Here is a 19,390-nt window from a genome sequence, read left to right as displayed (position 1 = left end):
GGGGCAGTTGTTCCCAGCAGCTGCTTTGGTGGGCACATGGGCTGCTGTGTTTGGATGCTGGCTGTTGAGAAAGTTTTTGTGGAGAGTCTGGAGTCATTTGCAGACAAAACTAGACCAGCTCTTTGATCCATGTATCAAAGCCCCTGTAGGCCCTTTAATAAGGCATCTGAAACAATAATACCAAACAGAGGATGTTAATCCATATCCAGGATGTTTTATTAAAGGAAAAGGTACCAAAAAACTCTGCACGCCAATCCACAGGACTCATATTCGCTTGCCAGTACTGTATTGATCCTGCTGTCTCCTTGTCGGTTCTAATTCCCTCTTGTTCCAAGTAGCCTCTTAGGTATGCTGGAGAACGGGGGTTTTTGTTTCACTAGGTTTTGTCTTTTCTGCTTAGCAAGCATCCATTTGGGTTTGCTCTTTCTCTCCCAGCTTCCCTGGCTGCAAAAGCCCACGTAGCAGCTTTTATCCTTTGAGTTTCCATGTGAATTTCACCCACCTGGTGCCAGATTCCAAAGGAGTAATGTGGTTTAGTGGGTTGAGCCGGGACCTCCTGAGTTCTGATCCTGGTTCTGACTCAATGCGTGTCTGCGGGTTAGAGCGGAGCATTAGGAGTCGGGAGCTGCTTTTCTTTCTCCCACTGTGACTCATGGTGTGAACATGTGTGAGTCCCTTCCCTACTGTGACCAGTTGGCTGAGACGCTGTCTACCATGCTCGGCATTTCCCTTCTTCAACCTAGCAAGCCCCTTCCGGGCAGAGGCGACCTATGTGGGGAGGAAGTTTAGCGTCTGTGCGCTGGATCTGGCCACAGTGCCAGCCTCCTGTTGAAAGTGTCTGAGCCTGGCCAACTTCCTGCAGACCAAAGGCCTCCTTGTGCTGTGAGAGCTGTTGTGGGGGCTCCACGCCCTGGTGATACACATCATTGCTGAATATCAGGGGATAGCCATGTTAGTCTGTATCCACAAAAACGAGGAGTCCAGTGGCACCTTAAAGACTAACAGATTTATTTGGGCATAAGCTTTCATGGATTAAAAAACCACTTCTTCAGATGCAGGGAGTGAAAATCATAGACACAAGCATAAATATACTGGCACATGAAGAGAAGGGAGTTACCTTACAAGTGAAGAACCAGTGCTGACAAGGCCAATTCAGTCAGGGTGGCTGAGGTCCACTCCCAATAACTGATGAGGAGGTGTCAATACCAAGAGAGGGAAAATTGCTTTTGTAGTGAGCCAGCCACTCCCAGTCCCTATTCAGGCCCAATTAATGGTATTAAGTTTGCAAATGAATTGTAGTTCTGCAGCTTCTCTTTGAAGTCTGTTTCTGAAGTTTTTTTGTTGAAGGATGGCTACTTTAGAATCTGTTATTGGATGTTTCAGGGAGATTGAAGTGTTCTCCTACTGGCTTTTGTACTTTACCATTCCTGATGTCCGATTTGTGTCCATTTATCCTTTTACGTAGAGACTGTCCGGTTTGGCCAGTGTACGTGGCAGAGGGGCATTGCTGGCACATGATGGCATATATCACATTAGTAGATGTGCCGGTGAATGAGCCCCTAATGGGGGGTCCTATGATGGTGTCCCTAGAGTAGATATGGGGACAGAGTAGGCAACGGGGCTTGTTACAGGGATTGGTTCCTGGGTTGGTGTTTCTGTGGTGTGGTGTGTAGTTGCTGGTGAGTATTTGCTTCAAATTGGGGGGTTGTCTGTAACAGAGGACTGTCCTGCCACCCAGGGTCTGTGAGAGTGAAGGATTGTTTTCCAGGATAGGCTGTAGATCGCTGATGATGTGCTGGAGAGGTTTTAGCTGGGGGCTGTACACGATGGCCAGTGGTGTTCTGTTATTTTCCTTGTTGGGCCTGTCCTGTAGTAGGTGACTTCTGGGTACCCATCCCACTCTCTCAGTCTGTTTCCTCACTTCCCCAGGTGGGTATTGTAGTTTCAAGAATGCTCGATAAAGATCTTGTAGGTGTTTGTCTCTGTCTGAGGGATTGGAGCAAATGCGGTTTTATCTCAGGGCTTGGCTGTGGACAATGGATCTCGTGATGTGTCCTGGATGGAAGCTGGAGGCATGTAGGTAAGAATAGCGGTCCGTAGGTTTCCGGTATAGGGTGGTGTTTATGTGACCATCACTTATTTGCACTGTAGTGTCCAGAAAGTGGATCTCTTGTGTGGACTGGTCCAGGCTGAGGTTGATGGTGGGGTGGAAATTGTTGAAATCCAGGTGGAATTCTTCAAGGGCCTCCTTCCCGTTGGTCCATATGATGAAGATGTCATCAATGTAGCGCACGTAGAGGAGGGGCGTGGGGAGGAGGGTGAAGTGAACGTGCCCAGAATCCTCCGGCCCTGCGGGAACCTTTCCACTGGACTCGTTCCCTTCCCTCTGTTGTCTTCTCCATCTCTTCCTCTTTCTTCCTTCTCTGCTTCTCATTCTCTCCCTTCCGCTCCAGTATACTGCTCTCCACCCTCCTCTTGCTTGGGCTCACCTATCCTCACTGTTCCTGCTGCTCTTTCTGCCGGTCTCTCTCCCTCCTCGCTTGATAGCTGGACTCCCCGTGGCCAAGCTGGGTCCAGCATAGGAACCTGTTCATGGGAGTATCTTGTGTTCGGGCTCAGCCAGCACTGATTCGAAGAGGCCAGCTTGAGACGCCTGGGGCCTGATTAATTTTTTGTTTTAATTTTTTTAGCGGAGGTGCTGCGCGCTTGCTACTCCTATTGGCTTGAGTTAGAGCTGTGGGCACTCAGGGCTTCTGAAAGCCAGGTCCACAGTCTGCTTAATGCTGGGCAGCCCGTACATGGAGGTGCCTCAAATCATTGACCCCTTGGTTACAGTGCTGCGGGCTGCTGCACAAGAGCCCCTGGGTATGTCATTGGTGGAGCTTGGGTCGGTGGCACTGTTGACTTATTTGGGGAGACTGCAGCCTCCTGTCAAAGCATTGGTGTCCAGCATTGAAGACAGCTGGGGGCTCCCACCCACAGGCGGATGGAGATCACTGCAGTCAATCCCAGCCACCAGCAGAGGGGAAGATAAGGAAATGCCAAATTCTGGGGCTCCTGTGTGTCTCAGCTGGACTGAACCCCAGTGTGATAACCCAGAGGAGTAATGCAAGCCCCTGCCTTCTGCCTCAAACAAATCAGCCTTCAGACTGGGCCCCAAACCTCCTGCCTCCTGACTTATGTTGGTCTCTGATTTTCTTGGCATCTCTACACTTGCTCAGCTTCTTTTGAATGGGTGGAAAATACCCAGCAACAGCTCACAGTCTGAGTTAAATCATCATTAAAGCTGCCCTCCCCCCTTCCTTCTCCCATCTGCCTCTTTCAGCAGTGGATTTACCTTTATTATCAGCCGGAGTTGCGTGTCTATAGATAAATGGTTCAAGGGGCAGGAAACATTGGCTAAAAGAGTAGGGGATTACTCGGCTGGCAGGAAGCAGAAGGTAAGTGCAGGAACAGGCAGGTGTGAGGTTTCTGTGGCTGATCCAGAAGGAATCCTGCCTTCCTGGCAAAGCTGCGCTCCTCAGAACCCTAATCCCGCTCTGGCAACGGAGGTGCAGAAGGAATGATTAAGAAACCCTGGAAGGCGGTCTGTGCAGTACAGGATCAGAACTGGCCATTAAGTCTGCTCTCCTGCCTCCAAGTATTGGCAATACCAGGCGATTCAGTGAACAGAGAGGAAAAGCCCATAATGCACCTGGCCAGTTGGACAATGCAGATGGTGAGGAGGCGCAGGAAGAGACCATCCTGACCTTCTATGGGTGATCAACCAGTGTCCCTGCAGCATGAGGTTTAATTGTCCTCTTTTTATGAGTTGCTATTACCTCGGCACTAGAGACTGGTAGCGAGGGAAGCCATAAAGCTGTGGCTGTGGCCGAGGTGTTCTGCAGATTTAGGAGAACCAGAATCTAGACACAATAAATGCATCTTCTGCAGCGAGTGAGTTCTAGAGGTGGGGGGGCCTTCGCTGAGAGCGGAAAGTGCTTAGGGGAGGGAGAATGACGGTGAGGTGTGAGCTTCAAAGAATGGATAGAATCCAGTAAATTGGCAGTCTGCACAGGGCCCTGCTGGTTTACGTGACAGAAGAGCTGGGCCTGCTGCATTTCAGTATGGCACGCAGGATGCCAGGGGAGGGGCATGACTGTGAGCTCGCGGACAGATGGCGCAGTGCTGGTGTGACGGTGCCTTGTCTGTGTTCCCCATGGGCATGTCTTGCACAGCTGTGGACAAGGGGCCTGGTTCCAGCATGGCATGAAGGAGGGGTGCAAGTGGAGAAGGCACAAGCCAAGTGGGGCTCAACTGGGAGAGACTTGAGCAGAGAGAGTCTCTGGGAGAATCTCGGCAGGGGAGACTTTTACACAGCGGGGTGAGATTATGCTGTTCAAGAACGTGGTGCCTGCTGTGAGACCCAAGGCATTGACGGGTCAAAGGTGATGAATCGGGAGGTGAAGCAGGGCAGCTCATACTAGCTCTTCTAGTGTGAATGTGCAGCATGGCTCCCAGGAGGCACCTGTTGCCGAAGGAGATGCCAGTTGCCTGTCCTGACTTCTATTGTGGCTGCCGGAGTCTTCTGTTAATAACCCTCCACAGTAGTGTGTGTATAGTAACTTACGTTCTCTATAGTGCCAAGCATTTTATAGGCCAGATGCAGGGGAACTGCCGACTCCCCCCTGAACGCGCAGGCATCCCCGGGATGGAAGGCAGCTGCTATCTAACAGCTCAGCAGGACGCTTTAGGGGAGCGAGTGGAGAAGAATCCTACGCCCAGGTGAAATTGCCAGCTGCAGCTCTCCTAACCTGGAGCTGGGCCAGCATGCCAGAACAAAAATCCTCCTGCTCTTACATGAAATCCTAGGGCATATTTAATGACGGCACATGTCCTGAAGATGCACCATCCTTGGGCATTGCATCAGTACTGACTTGGAGGAGAGAGTCAGCAACGGGCCCTCTTGGCAGCCCTGGGGTTATTTTTGGAGGTCTCCCAACTGTGTATTAACCCAGCTTAGCTGGTGAGAGCTGCCAGGATCAGAACCCAAGGTGGTATGGCTGCAGGTTGCATAAACTATGGCTGGTAGTAAATTGAAGCAATAAAAAGCAAGACAAGCCACCGTTTGGATGAGAGGCAAAGGGCTGTGGCTGCTTTTCCCACCAACAAACAGCTCAGAAGTACTGCGTGTGCAGAGCAGATCTCAGAGGGCAGGGGCTGGCCAGGCAGGCCTGGTACTTGGTATTAAAGGAGAGATTGAGCAGTAAGACCAAAGAGCGGAATCTCACTCCAGGGACGGAATTAGGGTCATTGAAGAGAAGCTCGGTTCTCAGCACAGTGGGGGTTTTCAGAGCCAGCGCGGAGGCCAGGACTGATGTGGTTTGAACACAGGATGGTTGTAATTACGGAGAGCTTGCCTGCCACTGCAATTAGAGATGATCACCATTATCTAGAGCAGAGCTGCGCTGGATATGCCATGTAGGTGATGCAAGGACAGCATGTGTAAGGCAGACAGGGTCCAGACCTAGCTGCTTTAACCCCTTCTGCACGGACAGCCAGTGCAGCCTCTGGGGGATCCAAAGAAGTGAAACGAGAGCGCAGGGTCAAAAAACCCAAGCGACTGTACTGCAGCCAGAGCCCTGGCAGTGCAGAACCTGCCTCCCCTAAGGCTGGCAACAGGCAGCCCATCTTTCCAAAAAACAGTTTCAGTTCCCATGTCCCCCAGCCTCTCACTCAGCACCCACCTGCAACCCCAGCTAGGTTTGGAGGGGGAAGTCCCTGAGAGTGGAAGAGCATGGCACGGCAAGCTCTGGAACCCTCGGTTCATTGCCATTAATACACTGTGGGTACACTCCCGCCAGCCCCACCCGTGTCCCTGTCCCCAGCCACAGCCGGAACACTGCCCCGTGCTGTGCTCCTCCCACACAGACCTTGGTGATTTGGGACACAACCCGGGTGTGAAGCAATTGGAGTCTAGGCCCCATGGACGTTGGCACTAATATGAAAGTGACCGCACAAGCCCTTGTCAGCCATGGATTTGTAATGGGGAAATCCCAGGGGCTTCCCTGCTTGTTCTGTGACAGTGGAGAGGCCCGGGTGCGATGGCGGATGTGAACTGTCCCCGCTGCTGTACAGCCAGACCCCTGGAAGGCAGTCGCTCCATCCAGCACTGCAGCTTGTCCCATGCATGCTAGGCAGAATGCGCCTTTGGGTCTGCCCCTGCATACTCACCTCTTCTTGATGCTGGTTCTCCCACAGCCCTGCTTTGATCTACCTGGGAAAGAATTACCCTGCCCCTCCCGTTGCCCTGCTCCAGTGCATTGTACCTATCTCCGAGTGCCCACCAGTGGGAAAGACATGGGCTCAGGGCAAGAAGACGGGCTTCTGACCGTGTTACAGACCTACCCTGGCTCCCCGGAGTGACCCTGTGTTGTGCATGGGGTCCTGTTTGCCTCTGGGTGCTGGATCTGCTGGGACCTGGAAAGGAAACTGTGTAGCCCAAGTTTCTAAAGAGAGACAATTAAAATGTAGCAGTAAAAGACGAGAGAAGCAGGATGGGAGCAGGCACCGTGGCAGGGGCTTTGGCCTTTCCCTTTGAGGAGGGATGGTCAGAGCTGGCTTCGGAAAGGCCAGGACACATCTCCCTATTCTAACAAAGTCCTGGGGGTCAGAGAGGAATGCTGAGCCATTTCATAAAGGGCACAGCCTCCTGCAGCCCTGCTCTTAATGGGCAGCTGCTTAATACTGTGTGCTGCCAAGTATGTCACACCTCGGCACCTCCATGTGTGGCAAAGAAGCACCGGGCTGTTCTTGTTTGAAAAATAGGTTTAATGGAGACACCCAGAGGGCTGACACGTTGGATGAGTGGCAGAAGTGGGAATATAGCCCAGGAGCCCTGAATCCCAGCGCCCCCCTCTCCTCCTGGCTCTGATCACTAGGCATCACTCCCTCCTCAAATCAGGACTAGAACCCTGGAGTCCTGACTCCCAGCTCCCCCTGCTCTAACCGGTGGACATCACTCTCCTCCCCAGGCTAAGAACAGAACCCCAAGGCCTGACTCTACCCCACCTCCCCTCTGTGTTTTTCAGCAGGGTGCCTCTTAGCATGTGGGACATTTCACTGACCCTATTGAAGGTACTCCAACCCCCTGAGGTGCCTTCTCCCAACACCTTGCCCTTGGGATCCCCCATTTTCTTAGCTGCTGACTCATTTTCCAGCGAGTTCCCTTTGGAAAGGCTGCCGTTGCTGACACTTCTAAGCCAAGCCAGTCACCTGCCCTGCGGCACCCATAAAACGTTCACACGGTTAGTTCCCCTTTCCCCACCATAAAGCACCCCCAAAAGGCCCTGGGTTTGCAACTCTGCATTCCCCAGAGGGAGCCAGAGCCCTCCCCTTGAACTGGCCGCCTCTGTGCATCACACGGCAGGAAGACTCGTAGGGTCTGAGCACTCAGCATGGAATCTCTTCCTGGAACCGGGCTGTGCGTGTACCCACCCCAGGTCTCTGCGCTCCCCTCGGCTGGCTGTGGGTTTTGTTAAATGTTATATAAACTCCTGTCAATGCTCCATTCAGCACCCACTGGACCCAGCTTTTTGCGGCTGAGGTTACAGGTGACTTTTCCTTGTCTCCTGTCTGGCTCTAGCCGTCAGCAGCTCCTCAGCCGGGGGGGGAGGGGGGGAGCGGAGAGGAAAAGGAGACCATCCTGGGGGAAGTTGGGGGGGCAGGGGAGGGGGGGGCGCATGGCTAAGATAACAAGAGACATAACCCAGCAGCTCCCCAAAGCCTCCCCCCCCCACCCTTTCCCCTGCAGCTCCTCAGGGCAGCCAGGATGTAAATCCTGCCTTGGTTGTCAACACTTCATGCAGCTTATGGGCACAGACAGAAGTTACGTTGCCGCCCACGCCATGCTGCTGCCTTAGGAATCCCCTGGGGCACTCGTTGAAATGGGAATGCGAGCTGCCACTGCCTGGTTCCTGGCTCCTTTCTCTTCTCTCTGGGCGCTTTATTACCCAGCATAAACAATGCTCTGATTATATGTATGTGTGTGGATAGGCCTCTCATCACAACCATACCCACCGTGTTCCCATCTCTTCGCCTGTGCATGGGGCATGGCTCTGGGAAGCTTCCCTTGCAGGCAGCCCTTGCAGGGCATTCCTGCAACACTAGGGTGTCTGCCCTGGTAGGCCCAGGCCCCATATGGCCCACCCTGAGATGATGCGTTACAGTTCTATTGTCCCTTGGCCCGAGCGCTTAGGCAATATTCAAGGCCCTTGGCAGGTTGTTTCCAATAGGAGGAGAAATGGATCGTCTGAGTCAAGTATTTGTTCGGTGCAATCCTATTGCTTAAGGCACGCAAAGTCCTGGTTCCCTGAACCCAGAACGGACCAGCAACAGCAAGCAGTTTCCTTGCTTGCAATTCTCAAGCCTGCCTTGCCGGCCAGTCCTGTGCCCCAAGGAGTTCTGTGTCTGCTCCCTCTCAGGGCCATGCTCATGACTGCTTCTCAGGCTTTCTGCCTCACACACCCACACAAACAGCTGCAACCAATCAATGTCCTCACCTCCTGCATCTGTAATTGGTCCCCAGGGAACCCCCTCTTATGTTCTCCAAGTTAGTGCATGTTCTGACTTGCCCATGCAGCCCAGCGCCTTGGGCAATGGCTTCTAATATTTGTTACCTTCCTCCATAAAAGAGCTTAGTTGCTTCTTCCATTGAGCTGGAATGAAAGGTAGGTGGCAGCCCCATCAGCGTCAGTGAGGTCTGCGATGTGGATGGAAGACACGCTTGCTGGCAGCCATAAGCAACTTCCAGCATAGCAGTCCAACACGTGTTGATCACATTGGGCCAGGCCTAGTTAAGTCTGAGATGCTCCGTCTTGGCTCTGAACTGGCTGGATCTCTGCTCTCCTCAGGGGCCCAGCCTTGATGAGATTGGGGATGCATCTTGGTCAACCCCACCCTGAGTGGGGGTGGGATGGGATGAGCTGAGCTGGAAGTTGGAGCCACCTGAGGGAGAGGGACCGGGAGGTTGATTAGACCTGTTTGGTTGCTCTCGGCCTTCAGCACTGGGAGAGGCCAATGCACTAGCTCTCCGACCGGATGTAGGTTGTGTTGGAGTAAAATTTTCCTCCGGATGTTGCTTTCCCCTAGTGTGTCTCTCTCTCATGGCCAGTAAGAATCTTGCTATGGGCTAATTCCCACCAGTCACTTTACAAAGGGGACGGGGGCCAGCGTCCCTCTCCGCAGTTTTACAAATGGGGAAACTGAGGCATAGCAAAGGGAAAGGACTCCCTGTAGCCAATTCAATGAAGCATTGGCAGAGCTGGGAATAGAACCCAGAAGTTCTGGCGCCAACGCGTGTGGTTTAACAGCAGTCTTCCTCCGTGAGCTGCGGAATAAGCTGGGCTTCTGCCCTAAGGCTCCGCTGGCAAAGTCTCCAGATGGCATTTGTGCCTGGTCATTACAGAATGCCCTTTGTGGTCTCACGTGCGGCTCAAGGCTGATCTTGTACAGCCTCTCCAGGAGCCGAGGCTTCGCGAGGGGAAACCAGGCCAGGCCATGCACTGGCGCACCAGGGCCGCAGGTCAGTGGTGGCAGCCTGTGTGGAAGAGGCTATTGCATGCCACTATCTGGCAGGGACGGCTCTGCAGGTGCAGAGTCGAGCCCTCTCCCGCTCCCACTCACAGCGGCCTGCCAAGAAGAACAGCGACAGCAAAGAGCGGAAGGGACCCGCACTGCTGCCGGCAGCAGAAATCTGAACCGTGGGCCTGCAGAGGATGCTTCGTGGCTTGGCCTCTGGGGACTCTTTCCCCCATGGTGTTCCATGGCAGAGAAAGTTCCATGATGGGGACGAAGTGCTCTGTAGGTTGTGGAGAGGTGCTGTGGGCAGACAGGGTGCCATGCACACCCCACCCCTGGCCTGGCTGGGAAGTGCTGCCACCCCACATAACCTCCACCATGGCTGAATGCTGCCCTGGGGCTGGCTGCTGTTGTCAGGCTGAGGCCAGGCTGTTGGGTCAGCACTGTGACATCAGGTGCCTGCAGCTCCTCCCACTCCCTGGGGCGGCTGGAGCTGGGCTGGAGCCAACATCAAGGCACCATAGTAACCCCAGCAGCTGCCCCATACAATGTGACAGATCCACCCAGCCCTGGCAGCCCCGAGGCCGCTCCAAGTCCTACCAGCACTGTGTGTCCAGGAGGAAGTCTGGCTTCAGCTCCTGTTGATGGCAGGTGGCCAATACAGGGTGATGGATGCTGTCAGGCTGGGGACATTGCTCTACACTCAGCCTCCATGCACCAGAGCAAAAGTCAAAACAATCTAGGGTCGTGAGTCAGCAGTGCCCTGTTTAGTTTGCAGCCTGGATAGCCCAGACAGCATCAGCAGCAGCTAATGCAGCCTCTGGCACGTTGACTGCCCAGCCTTCCTAGAGCTGTCCAGCCTCTCCTAGGGAAACAGCCCTGGGCACCTTGGCACGGCTCCTTGCTGCTGAAGCCACTGGGGAGCAGAGCAGAGCAGGCAGACAGGCCAGATTCGGGGAGGATAATTGGAGGGGGGCTATGGATGGTGGCGAGCTGGCAGAGTGGGGGTAGGGAAGGGGAAGAGAGGAAGGACCCTGGGTGCAGAGGGGTGCAGTGGGGCTGTACGGTGGAGGCTGAGCATGGGGAGGAGGTTGAGGGTGGGCAAAGCGAGAATGGAGGGGAAATGGGTACTGAGGGCGGAGGGAGAGTGGGCAGTGCGGCAGGAGGAAGAAGTGATGGTCCTGTGGTTGATGGAGATGGGGAATGGGCATGCCAAGGATGGGTGGTGATGGATGGCATATGTGGGAGGGGGAAGGTGGGGCTGGGTTTCAAAAGTGGGGGAGGCACGTCCTGGCTGGATCTGTCCCAGGCTGGCAAGAGGGGTTTGAAGGGAGTCAAAGGCATTTTGGGGTGGGGATGAGATGCATGTGGGGCGAGGAGAGGGTTATAGAGGGGCTTGTGTTACTTGGCTATGTGGACAACTGTCCCCGGAGAGCCCTAGGCAGGGCTGTGGGATGCTTCCCCCAGGCACTCACAGGCAACAGAGGTTTCAGTGCAGGCGGGGCTTGGCTCTAGACTGTGCCCAGGTAATCTGGCCCCTCTGAGATAGTGACCATCTTGTATTCAATCCTAGCCAGCGTGAAGGAAACTCACCCTTCATCCCAGACCCTCCCTGGCCCTATGGCTCAAGCCCTGCAGGGGAGCGGTGGAGCTTTTATGTGTTTTCTTCTCTCTTTTAGAAGGAATGAACTGCATGAACAAGAACCACGGCTGTGCCCACATCTGCCGGGAGACCCCCAAAGGGGGCATCGCCTGCGAGTGCCGGCCGGGCTTCGAGCTCACCAAGAACCAGCGGGATTGCAAACGTAAGAGCCCGGTGCCTGGCTGCTCCTCTCCCCGCCTTTGCTTGTGGCTTCAGCCTGGGGGATACCAGCCCAGCCTTGTGTCATGAGACCCACCTTTCTCGGGGGGCTTCGGGCCTTGACGCAGCTCCATGGCAATCACCATTCCTTTGTGAAGCTAATACATGGCTCTCCAGACTGCCACCCCCTGCTCTAGGCCGCCCTCTCCACCTACCCAAGGAAATGAACCTCAGACCCCTAGTGCCCAAACTTCCCGCATTAAGCAGTAGACTCAGGAGTCCTGACACCATCTCTTCCTTCTCTGAGCACTAGACCACACTGCTCTCCCAAGTCTGGGAGCAAAACCCCAAATCCTTGACTCCCAGTCACCATGCGTTAATCTCTAGGCTTCCCAGATCCAGATAAAGAACCCAGAAGCCCTGATGCCCATTCCTCGCCTCCCGGCTCTAACCACTTAGACCACATCACCTTGCCTGCTCTGCACTTTCCTCCTACCATCTAGAAATCAAACCAGGGAGTCCTGACTCCTAATAAAAGCTTAATAACACCCAGTTCCCAAATGGGTTGATTCTCTGAGGTTTAAGGGCCGTGTTTCCAGCCAGCCTCCTTCACTGCTCTTGCAGCATCTGTTGCAGACGCCATCTGCCTGCCCAGCTTTCCAGTGGTTTGCCTATGCCATTGTGTCCGTGAGCGCAGGCCGCTCCCTGCCCAGGCTGAGGCAACCCCAGATAATGCAGAAGTAATTAAAATGGGGTCCTGACGGCTCAATATCCCCCAGTGAGATCTCTACAAAATCCCATTGCTCCCTCTTCACAGAGCTTCAGAGCTGACTCTTTTGCAGAGACAATGGGCCAGAGTCACCTCTGGTAGAACGCTGCATGGACTTCACCACTTTTCCTGGGCCGAGCCTGCTGTCTGATCAGCTTTAGTCTTAAAGTAGAAGATTATCTCACTCTAGTGATTGGCACCAGAGAACCACAAGAATCATTTGCCTGGGGACTCGCTGTTGTCAGCTCCTCTGATCTCAGGCCAGGAATTCACTGCTGCTGGCAAGATTTTAATTTTTTTTAAAAAACATTTTATTTATTTGATTGTTATTTTATTTGTTCTCAGCAGTGAGGATGAAATGGAGCTTGAATCCAGCAAACTGATTCTCACTCTGGGCTAAGTTAAAAGAGCAACTTGCCTGCTTAAGAACATCGGGTCGGATTTTCAAAGCACCTAAGTGACATAAGAGTTTTTGAAAATCCCATGCATCCCCAATAACAAATTTTTTATTACTGAATAAACATTACCATGCTGGACCAGATCAGTGGTCTTTCTAGCCCACTCTCTGACATTGGCAAGTAGTAGATGCCTATGAGAAAGAAGCAAGAAACCCCATGGCAGTCATCTGCTAAGATTTCTGCAGCGAAAGTCACAGACTTAGAAATGGCTGAGGAGGATTTTTTTTTAACCATTGTGACTGAGACTTTCCAAGTTGCCTGAGGGATTGGGAATTGGGAAGCTAAATCTACTAGGTAGAATTACATTCAGCTTAAAAATTTCTGCAAACCCTGGATTTTAAATCTTTTCATAAATTTTAAATTTAAACCATCCAAGGTCTCCCGGAGCAGTCTTGGAACTAAACCCTGTTGTTCTGTATATTTGGGACTGTCCTGTCAGTTTCTGTTCCTGTAGAGTTGAAGGCCAAATGGGACCATTGTGATTATCTAGTCTGACCTCTTGCATAACACAGGCCAGAGAATCCCACCTGCTCCAAGCTAATAATTATTATTATTTTCATTTCTGCTACTTGTGTTTCCTTGGGGTTTGCACTTGGTACCTCCAGCACTATAGGCAGGAAGCCCACCACTGGGCCATGATGCCAGCTCCCTACTTCCCCTTTGAATTGTGTAAGGTATTGTCCTCAAAGTAGTGATGAAATGGCAACAACTTTCAGTCACTACCAATTGGGGCCAAGATTTTCAAAACTGACTAGCAATTTTGAGGGCCCAACTTGAGGTACCTTAATGGGCCCTGATTTTCATGGGTGGATGTTCAGCACTTTCTGACTTTCAAGCCCCTTTAAAGTGTCTGAAGTCGAGCACCCAGAATCACTCGTCACTTCTGAAAATCTTGACCCTAGGCTGGATTTGAACTTGCAACCTAGGGTGACAGGATCTAGATCTGACTCACTCTAGAACCGCTCGTTCCTCTCACCTTACCTCGGCTGGTTTTCTCACGCGGCTCTCAGCCTTCCACCTCTAGGACACCAGTTTAAACGTGGCCCAGCTGGGTATTAACTGAAAGTTGCTACCATGGGATGGTGCATTGGCCAGTGTGAATCGAGCTGGGAAGATGAGTTCCCAGTAGGCAAGTGTCCCCATGACAAAAATTGGGAAGAAAGGCCAGAGACAGAAAGGGCCATAGGGCTAGAGCGTCTCTCTCACATCCCTAGAGATGATCTAAATAGCTTGAACATCAGATACTGGGTCAGATGGACCAGTGCCTTGCTCAGGATGCCTGACTAAATGGATCGTTTAACCTATTTCATTGTGGCAGGAGATGGGATGCTGGCATAAAGGGACTGTTTGATGTGACCGTTCCAATCTCCAGACAGCCTGCATTCCCCTGCTCGTGTGCATTCCAGATCAAGAGCGTAGGATGATGATGTTTGGAACCTGCTCCCTGCTCTAGGCTGTTGCTGACTTCTTGACTGTGGGTTCTTTGCCCCCTGCAGTGACCTGCAACTATGGAAACGGAGGATGCCAACACACGTGTGACGATACAGACCAAGGGCCCAAGTGTGGCTGCCATGTGAAGTTTGTGCTGCACGCTGATGGAAAAACGTGCATAGGTAGGTGAAAGCTGTAGCTTAGATCACACCTGTGTGTATCTGTGTGTGTGCTCTGGCTGGCCTGTGGATCTCAGTGCACTTGCACTAAGACTACTTGCTTACCAGGCTGCTGCCCCAGACTCCACTGAAGTTTACTGAATGCTCCCTCTCCTACCTGTGACACTCACCGGCCAGGGATCCAGAGCTGTACAGAGAGGGTCAACACTGCTGTGAAGATTTATTCTCTGATCTGTCTCTGTACAGCCAAACAATTGGCTCTGGATCCCACTGAAAGTACCAGCTCTTGAGGCTTCCAGACATTGTGGAGTTTTCCCCCACAAGAAATCTAGGTATTCTAAAAAGCAGCACAGGGTGTGTGTGTGTGTGTGTGTGTGTGATAGATCCAACTCAGCTGCACATCATAAGCCCTGTACTGTTGTCCAGTAATTGGAGAGTCTCCTTTAGTTCAAATGGACCAACAATAATTGGTTGATTAATAGAGCTGGACCAGAATTGGACTCACTATGTTTGAGGATGTTTCTAAGTAATTTAGCAAAGGTGGGGGAGCCTTTTGTACAGGCTTAATTAATGCACAGATCTATATATATTACATGACAGCATGTATTCTAATTGCAGACAGCTGTACGGGGTATATGTGCATTCATTCGTTTGCTCTTGTGAACATGGTCAGGTGGACAGTTGCACGTGCATGCCCAGTCCTGTTCTCACACTCACACACTTTTGAGCAGACACATGGGAAAGTTCTCTAGGAAAAGAATTAGAATGCCTTGAATAAGGAATCTGAAGCTTTGTTCTGGGCTAGCAGTTATCTTCCCTTGTATTGTTATCCTCTAGTCTTTGGGGAAGGATGAGTGGGGGAGTTAAGATTTGGACGTGAGTCTGTTCCCAGCAGAAACTTGGCACCATGAGGTCTCAGCCCACCAACAATTGTCTTGCAAAAATGAAAAAAACAGAACCCAACAACCCCCCAAATCAGCTTTTTTTTTCTCTGTGTGTTTTCAAATTGTAAAACATCAAACAGAGATAGAAGTTTTACTAGTTTCAGATGCTTGCGCAGCTTAACAGCTGATTTGATTTCAAAAAATGTTACATTTGGGAAGTGATTAAGTCCACAGATTGCTGTAAACATGTTAGCTCTTACTGAAAAATAAAAAAGGAATTAAAAGCAACTGAGAGATTTAGCTTTTCAAGCTCCTGCTGTGCAGGCACAGAAAATGCCCTGCACACGAGGCAGCTTCGTTCTACAAGCTAGCACTGGGAAATCCCATCTCATCCCTCTCCTTGGCCTGTGATTGTTCCCTGTTTCACACACGTGATCTGTCCAGTCTAACTTTACCCCTCCCAAGGAACAGGGCTCCCACCCTGCCTCCTGGGAGATAATTCCCCATCCTCAGAGATCTCACTGCCAGGAAAACTTTTCTGACATTCAGACCCCAAGTTTTCCCTTCCTTAATTTCATCACATTATGCCTAATTCTACCCCCTTTTGCCCTCCTAAATAATCTCACTCCTTCCTTGGTGTTTACAGATATGTATATCCTATTATCCTGTTCCCCCTTAGATTTCAGTGAGCCAATCTCTGTGTATTTACTTCTATTCATCTCTCCCTCTTACCCCCCACCCCCCGAACATCTGTGTTACTCTCCTGTGCACACCTGCAGTTTGTCAATATCTTTCTGGTACCAGGGTATTTACTCCCTGGTGCTCTTGCACCAGAGCCGTATAGATCCTGTTCTCACACCTGTTGAAATCAATGGCAAAGCTCCCATTAACTTCAGCGGGAGCAGGATTGACCCCATGGAGAGGAACTAGTGCCTCCCTGCTCTGGGATGTGATGCCTCTACCTAGGCAGCCCCATGCTGCTTCTGTCTTTTTGGGGGGCAATATTGAACTGCAAATGCCTGTCTAAATTATTGGCCACCATCATCACCCCTAGACGTCTTCCAGCCCTGCTGCTTCTCCAGTCTCCCCTTCCCATTGCATAGCTCTGCTTGGGAAGCCAGTGCCCCTAGGTGCGTTAGTGCTTACATTTCCTCTGAGTTGAACCTCATTGTGTTTGGGTTGTTTTCTGATCACGTTTCCAGTCACTCTGGTTCCGCTGGAATTTCTCTGTCCTCCCTGATGTTTTCAGCTCCTCCGATAGAGAATTATCTGTAAATGTAATGAATGGGCAGCTTCAGCCTTGGTTCTGCATCATTAACGAAGAGATTCAACTAGACGGATCCTAAGCTCTCTGAGACAGAGACTGGCTTTTCATTCTGTGCCTGTACAGTGCCTAGCATTATGGGCTCCTGGCCCAGCACTAGGGCTCTTAGGCACTACCACAGTACAAATGATAAATAATCATTAAGCACGCTAGTCTCTGTGGTACCTCCCCTTGCTTTGATGCTCTTTATTACCCTTTTTCCATGGCCCTTTAGCCACTTTTCGATCCTCCTACCTTCCACTTTCCAATCACAGTTGTGTTATTCTAAAAACAAAAAAAGTGCAACTGAGTGACCAGATCTAGTCTTTATAAACCATTTTTCATGTTTTCATTATCTTCCAGCAGTTGAGTGATTTTTTCCCCCACCCTCTTATTCATTGAATCATTAAACGAACGGCAGTCATGGCCAGGACCAGCCTCCTCGCCTTTCTTTGAAGTTCAGTACCGTATTTACATTTCTCCACTCTCATGGCAACATCTCAGATTTCTACCAAAAAAAACCCAAAAAAAACCAACAGTGGTATGGTAAATTGGGTTGCAGATTCCCTTGAGAGAATCTTTCTTCTACGACAGCAGTTTTTTTCTATGGTCTTAACAGGGAAAAAGACGAGGGGGCAGATTTTTCAAGGTATTTAGGTGCCTAAAGATGCAGAATGCCTAGCAGAATTAGATGTGTAATGAATGGCCACTGACTTCAATTGCACTTAGTCGCCTAACCTGCTTAGAGCTTTGTAATTCCCAGTCGGCCCCTGTTTGCATCTTTAGATGCTCAATTTCTTTGTAAATATGTTGGATTTTTCCAAATATTCCCTTGCATTCTCTGTGTACAAGTCGGTCAGGGCTCCTTCCATCCTCTAGCCTAACCATTCCTGCTGTGCCTGGGAAGTCTAGTGGTTAGAGTTGAGAACTGGGTGCTCTGGACACCTGGGTTCCACTCCTAGCTCTGCCACTGACTTACTCTGTAACCTTAGGCAAGTCATTTCAGTGATATGTGCTTCTGTTTACCCACTAGTAAAATAGGGATAATACCTACCTTCCAGGGCACCAGAGCTTTAATGTCTAGCTAGTGTTTTGAGGTCCTCATTTGAGGCTGTACAAGCCTTCAGGATAATGTTTTGATGGGGCTCAACAGTGTCTAGGGATTTAGGACATATAGCTCATGGGGCCTGATTTTTAGAGGTTTTCAGTGCTCAGACATTTAAGGTATCTCATCAAGTTGAGGCCCAAAATCACCAATCTCTTCCAAAAACCTTGGTCAAAGAATCTTCTTTCATGTTTTCCCAGCCCCTTAGAAAACATTTTCCTGTGTGATTCAGTACATGTAATTTATATTCCTGCTAACTCACCTCCATGCATGAAATTAAATACAGCCACGAAGTATTTTAGTAGTAACATTGGCCAATCCTGACTAGCCGCTGATGCTCCACTCTGGACTCATCCCAGGGGGTCTGTTCACTGCATCCACTCTGCCGCTCCTTCCTCCCGCAGCCATGTGAGTTACAGACATAGCATCCCTTTCAAACTGGGCCAGCTTCCAGCATTGCCCAGCCCTTTGTCTAATGAGCCACGCTCTGCCCTTGGCTACACCTGGCTGTGCTGATCAGTGTGAGTGAAGCCAGGATCCAGCTCGGCACGGTTGGTAGCATCGGAGTGCAGCTGAGTCCCCTAACTGCGCCCGCCTCAAACAGTGCAGGATTGTGCTGCCATCTGTGACTAACAGACAGCCAATCTTGCCTTCCCTGCAGGGATGCCCGGACGACAGATTTATAGTCAGGCAGGAGGCTTAGGTACCTGCTTGGATATTTATAACTGCTCTTTTTTGTTCTACGGCCGAGTCTCAGCAGACAGCTTCCCTTGCTCGCCCCTGCCCTCCCTCGCCCTTCTCCATTTCCTCTGAAATACTTCATAATTTCAAGGGGAATAAAGTTTCCAGGGAGGGGAGTGCAAACCTGCTCCCGAGGCCGAGAGCTTTGAAATTGAATGCGGTGTGTTTGAAGGGCCGCTGGGAGCAGGCTCCTCATGCAGGTCTCCTTCAGCTCACACCAGCCGGCAGGAAGCGGGGTGGCTTCATTTGAATGACAGTTTCATTAGGCCGCGGCTGGTGTTTTTCATTTTTCTGCTTTTTATTGCTGCTTTTAAAAATGCAGATAATGAATAACATGCCTCTGAGCAGAGCAGGGGCCAGCCCTCATGACTCCCACCCTGGCTCCAGCATCAGAGGAGGGGAGGCTGATGACCTTATGTATTCATGTTTATTCTCTAAAGCAGCCTTTTCAACAGCTCCAAAACCCACCCCGCCCTGTTGATTAAAGTGCTTTGCAGCTCTTTGGGTCAGGTCAGCCTCACACTATGGGAGGGGCTTGTTCTGTCCGCTGTTAGAGACGCCAGAGGAAAGCAGCAGGCCGCAGTTGTGCGCTCAGCCCTGGACTTGAGGCTTTGTGGTTCCATATGGAGAAAACATGTCTGTGAGATGCACTGTCACTGGTGGAGGTGTCAGTCACCCTGCTAAAGTGCTCCCCAAACAGGTGATTTATGCTCCCCAGAAATGGCAACACCGATTTATAGCACGCTCCCCAGACGCGCCAGCGCTGCCCCCGCATTGCAATATAGCATGCTCCCTAGACGCGCCAGCACTGCCTCCCCATTGCAATATAGCATGCTCCCCAGACGCGCCAGCACTGCCTCCCCATTGCGATATAGCATGCTCTCCAGACGCGCTAGCATTGCCGCCGCATTGCGATGTAGCACGCTCCCCAGACGCGTCAGCGCTGTCCCTGCATTGCGATATAGCATGCTCCCTAGACGCGCCAGTACTGCCTCCCCATTGCGATATAATGTGCTCCCCAGATGCGCCAGCATTGCCTCCCCATTGCGATATAGCATACTCCCCAGACGCGCTTGCATTGCCCCCGCATTGCGATGTATCACGCTCCCCAGACGCGCCAGCACTGCCCCTATATTGCATTATAGCACGCTCCCCAGACGC

The 19,390-nt window shown here is 51.4% G+C and overlaps 1 protein-coding gene across 6 annotated transcripts in view; it reads left to right on the top strand.

Annotated features, from left to right (window-relative positions):
* Positions 1 to 19,390, top strand: part of SCUBE3 (signal peptide, CUB domain and EGF like domain containing 3) — a 103,469-nt gene that overhangs the window by 34,992 nt on the left and 49,087 nt on the right. For 4 of the 6 annotated variants that reach the window (XM_030561305.1, XM_030561303.1, XM_030561307.1 and 1 more), the window contains exons 5-6: positions 11,238 to 11,363; positions 14,083 to 14,199. In XM_030561305.1, coding sequence (XP_030417165.1) covers positions 11,238 to 11,363; positions 14,083 to 14,199 — 243 coding nt within the window. The remainder of the gene's footprint in view (positions 1 to 11,237; positions 11,364 to 14,082; positions 14,200 to 19,390) is intronic. The other 2 variants (XM_030561306.1, XM_030561304.1) reach the window with 1 other exon arrangement.

The sequence above is a fragment of the Gopherus evgoodei genome, chromosome 4 (genome assembly GCF_007399415.2).
Source record: "Gopherus evgoodei ecotype Sinaloan lineage chromosome 4, rGopEvg1_v1.p, whole genome shotgun sequence".
In the NCBI taxonomy this organism is placed as follows: domain Eukaryota; kingdom Metazoa; phylum Chordata; order Testudines; family Testudinidae; genus Gopherus; species Gopherus evgoodei.
Note: the sequence above shows the minus strand (reverse complement) of the source record. Positions and strands in the feature narration are given on the sequence as shown.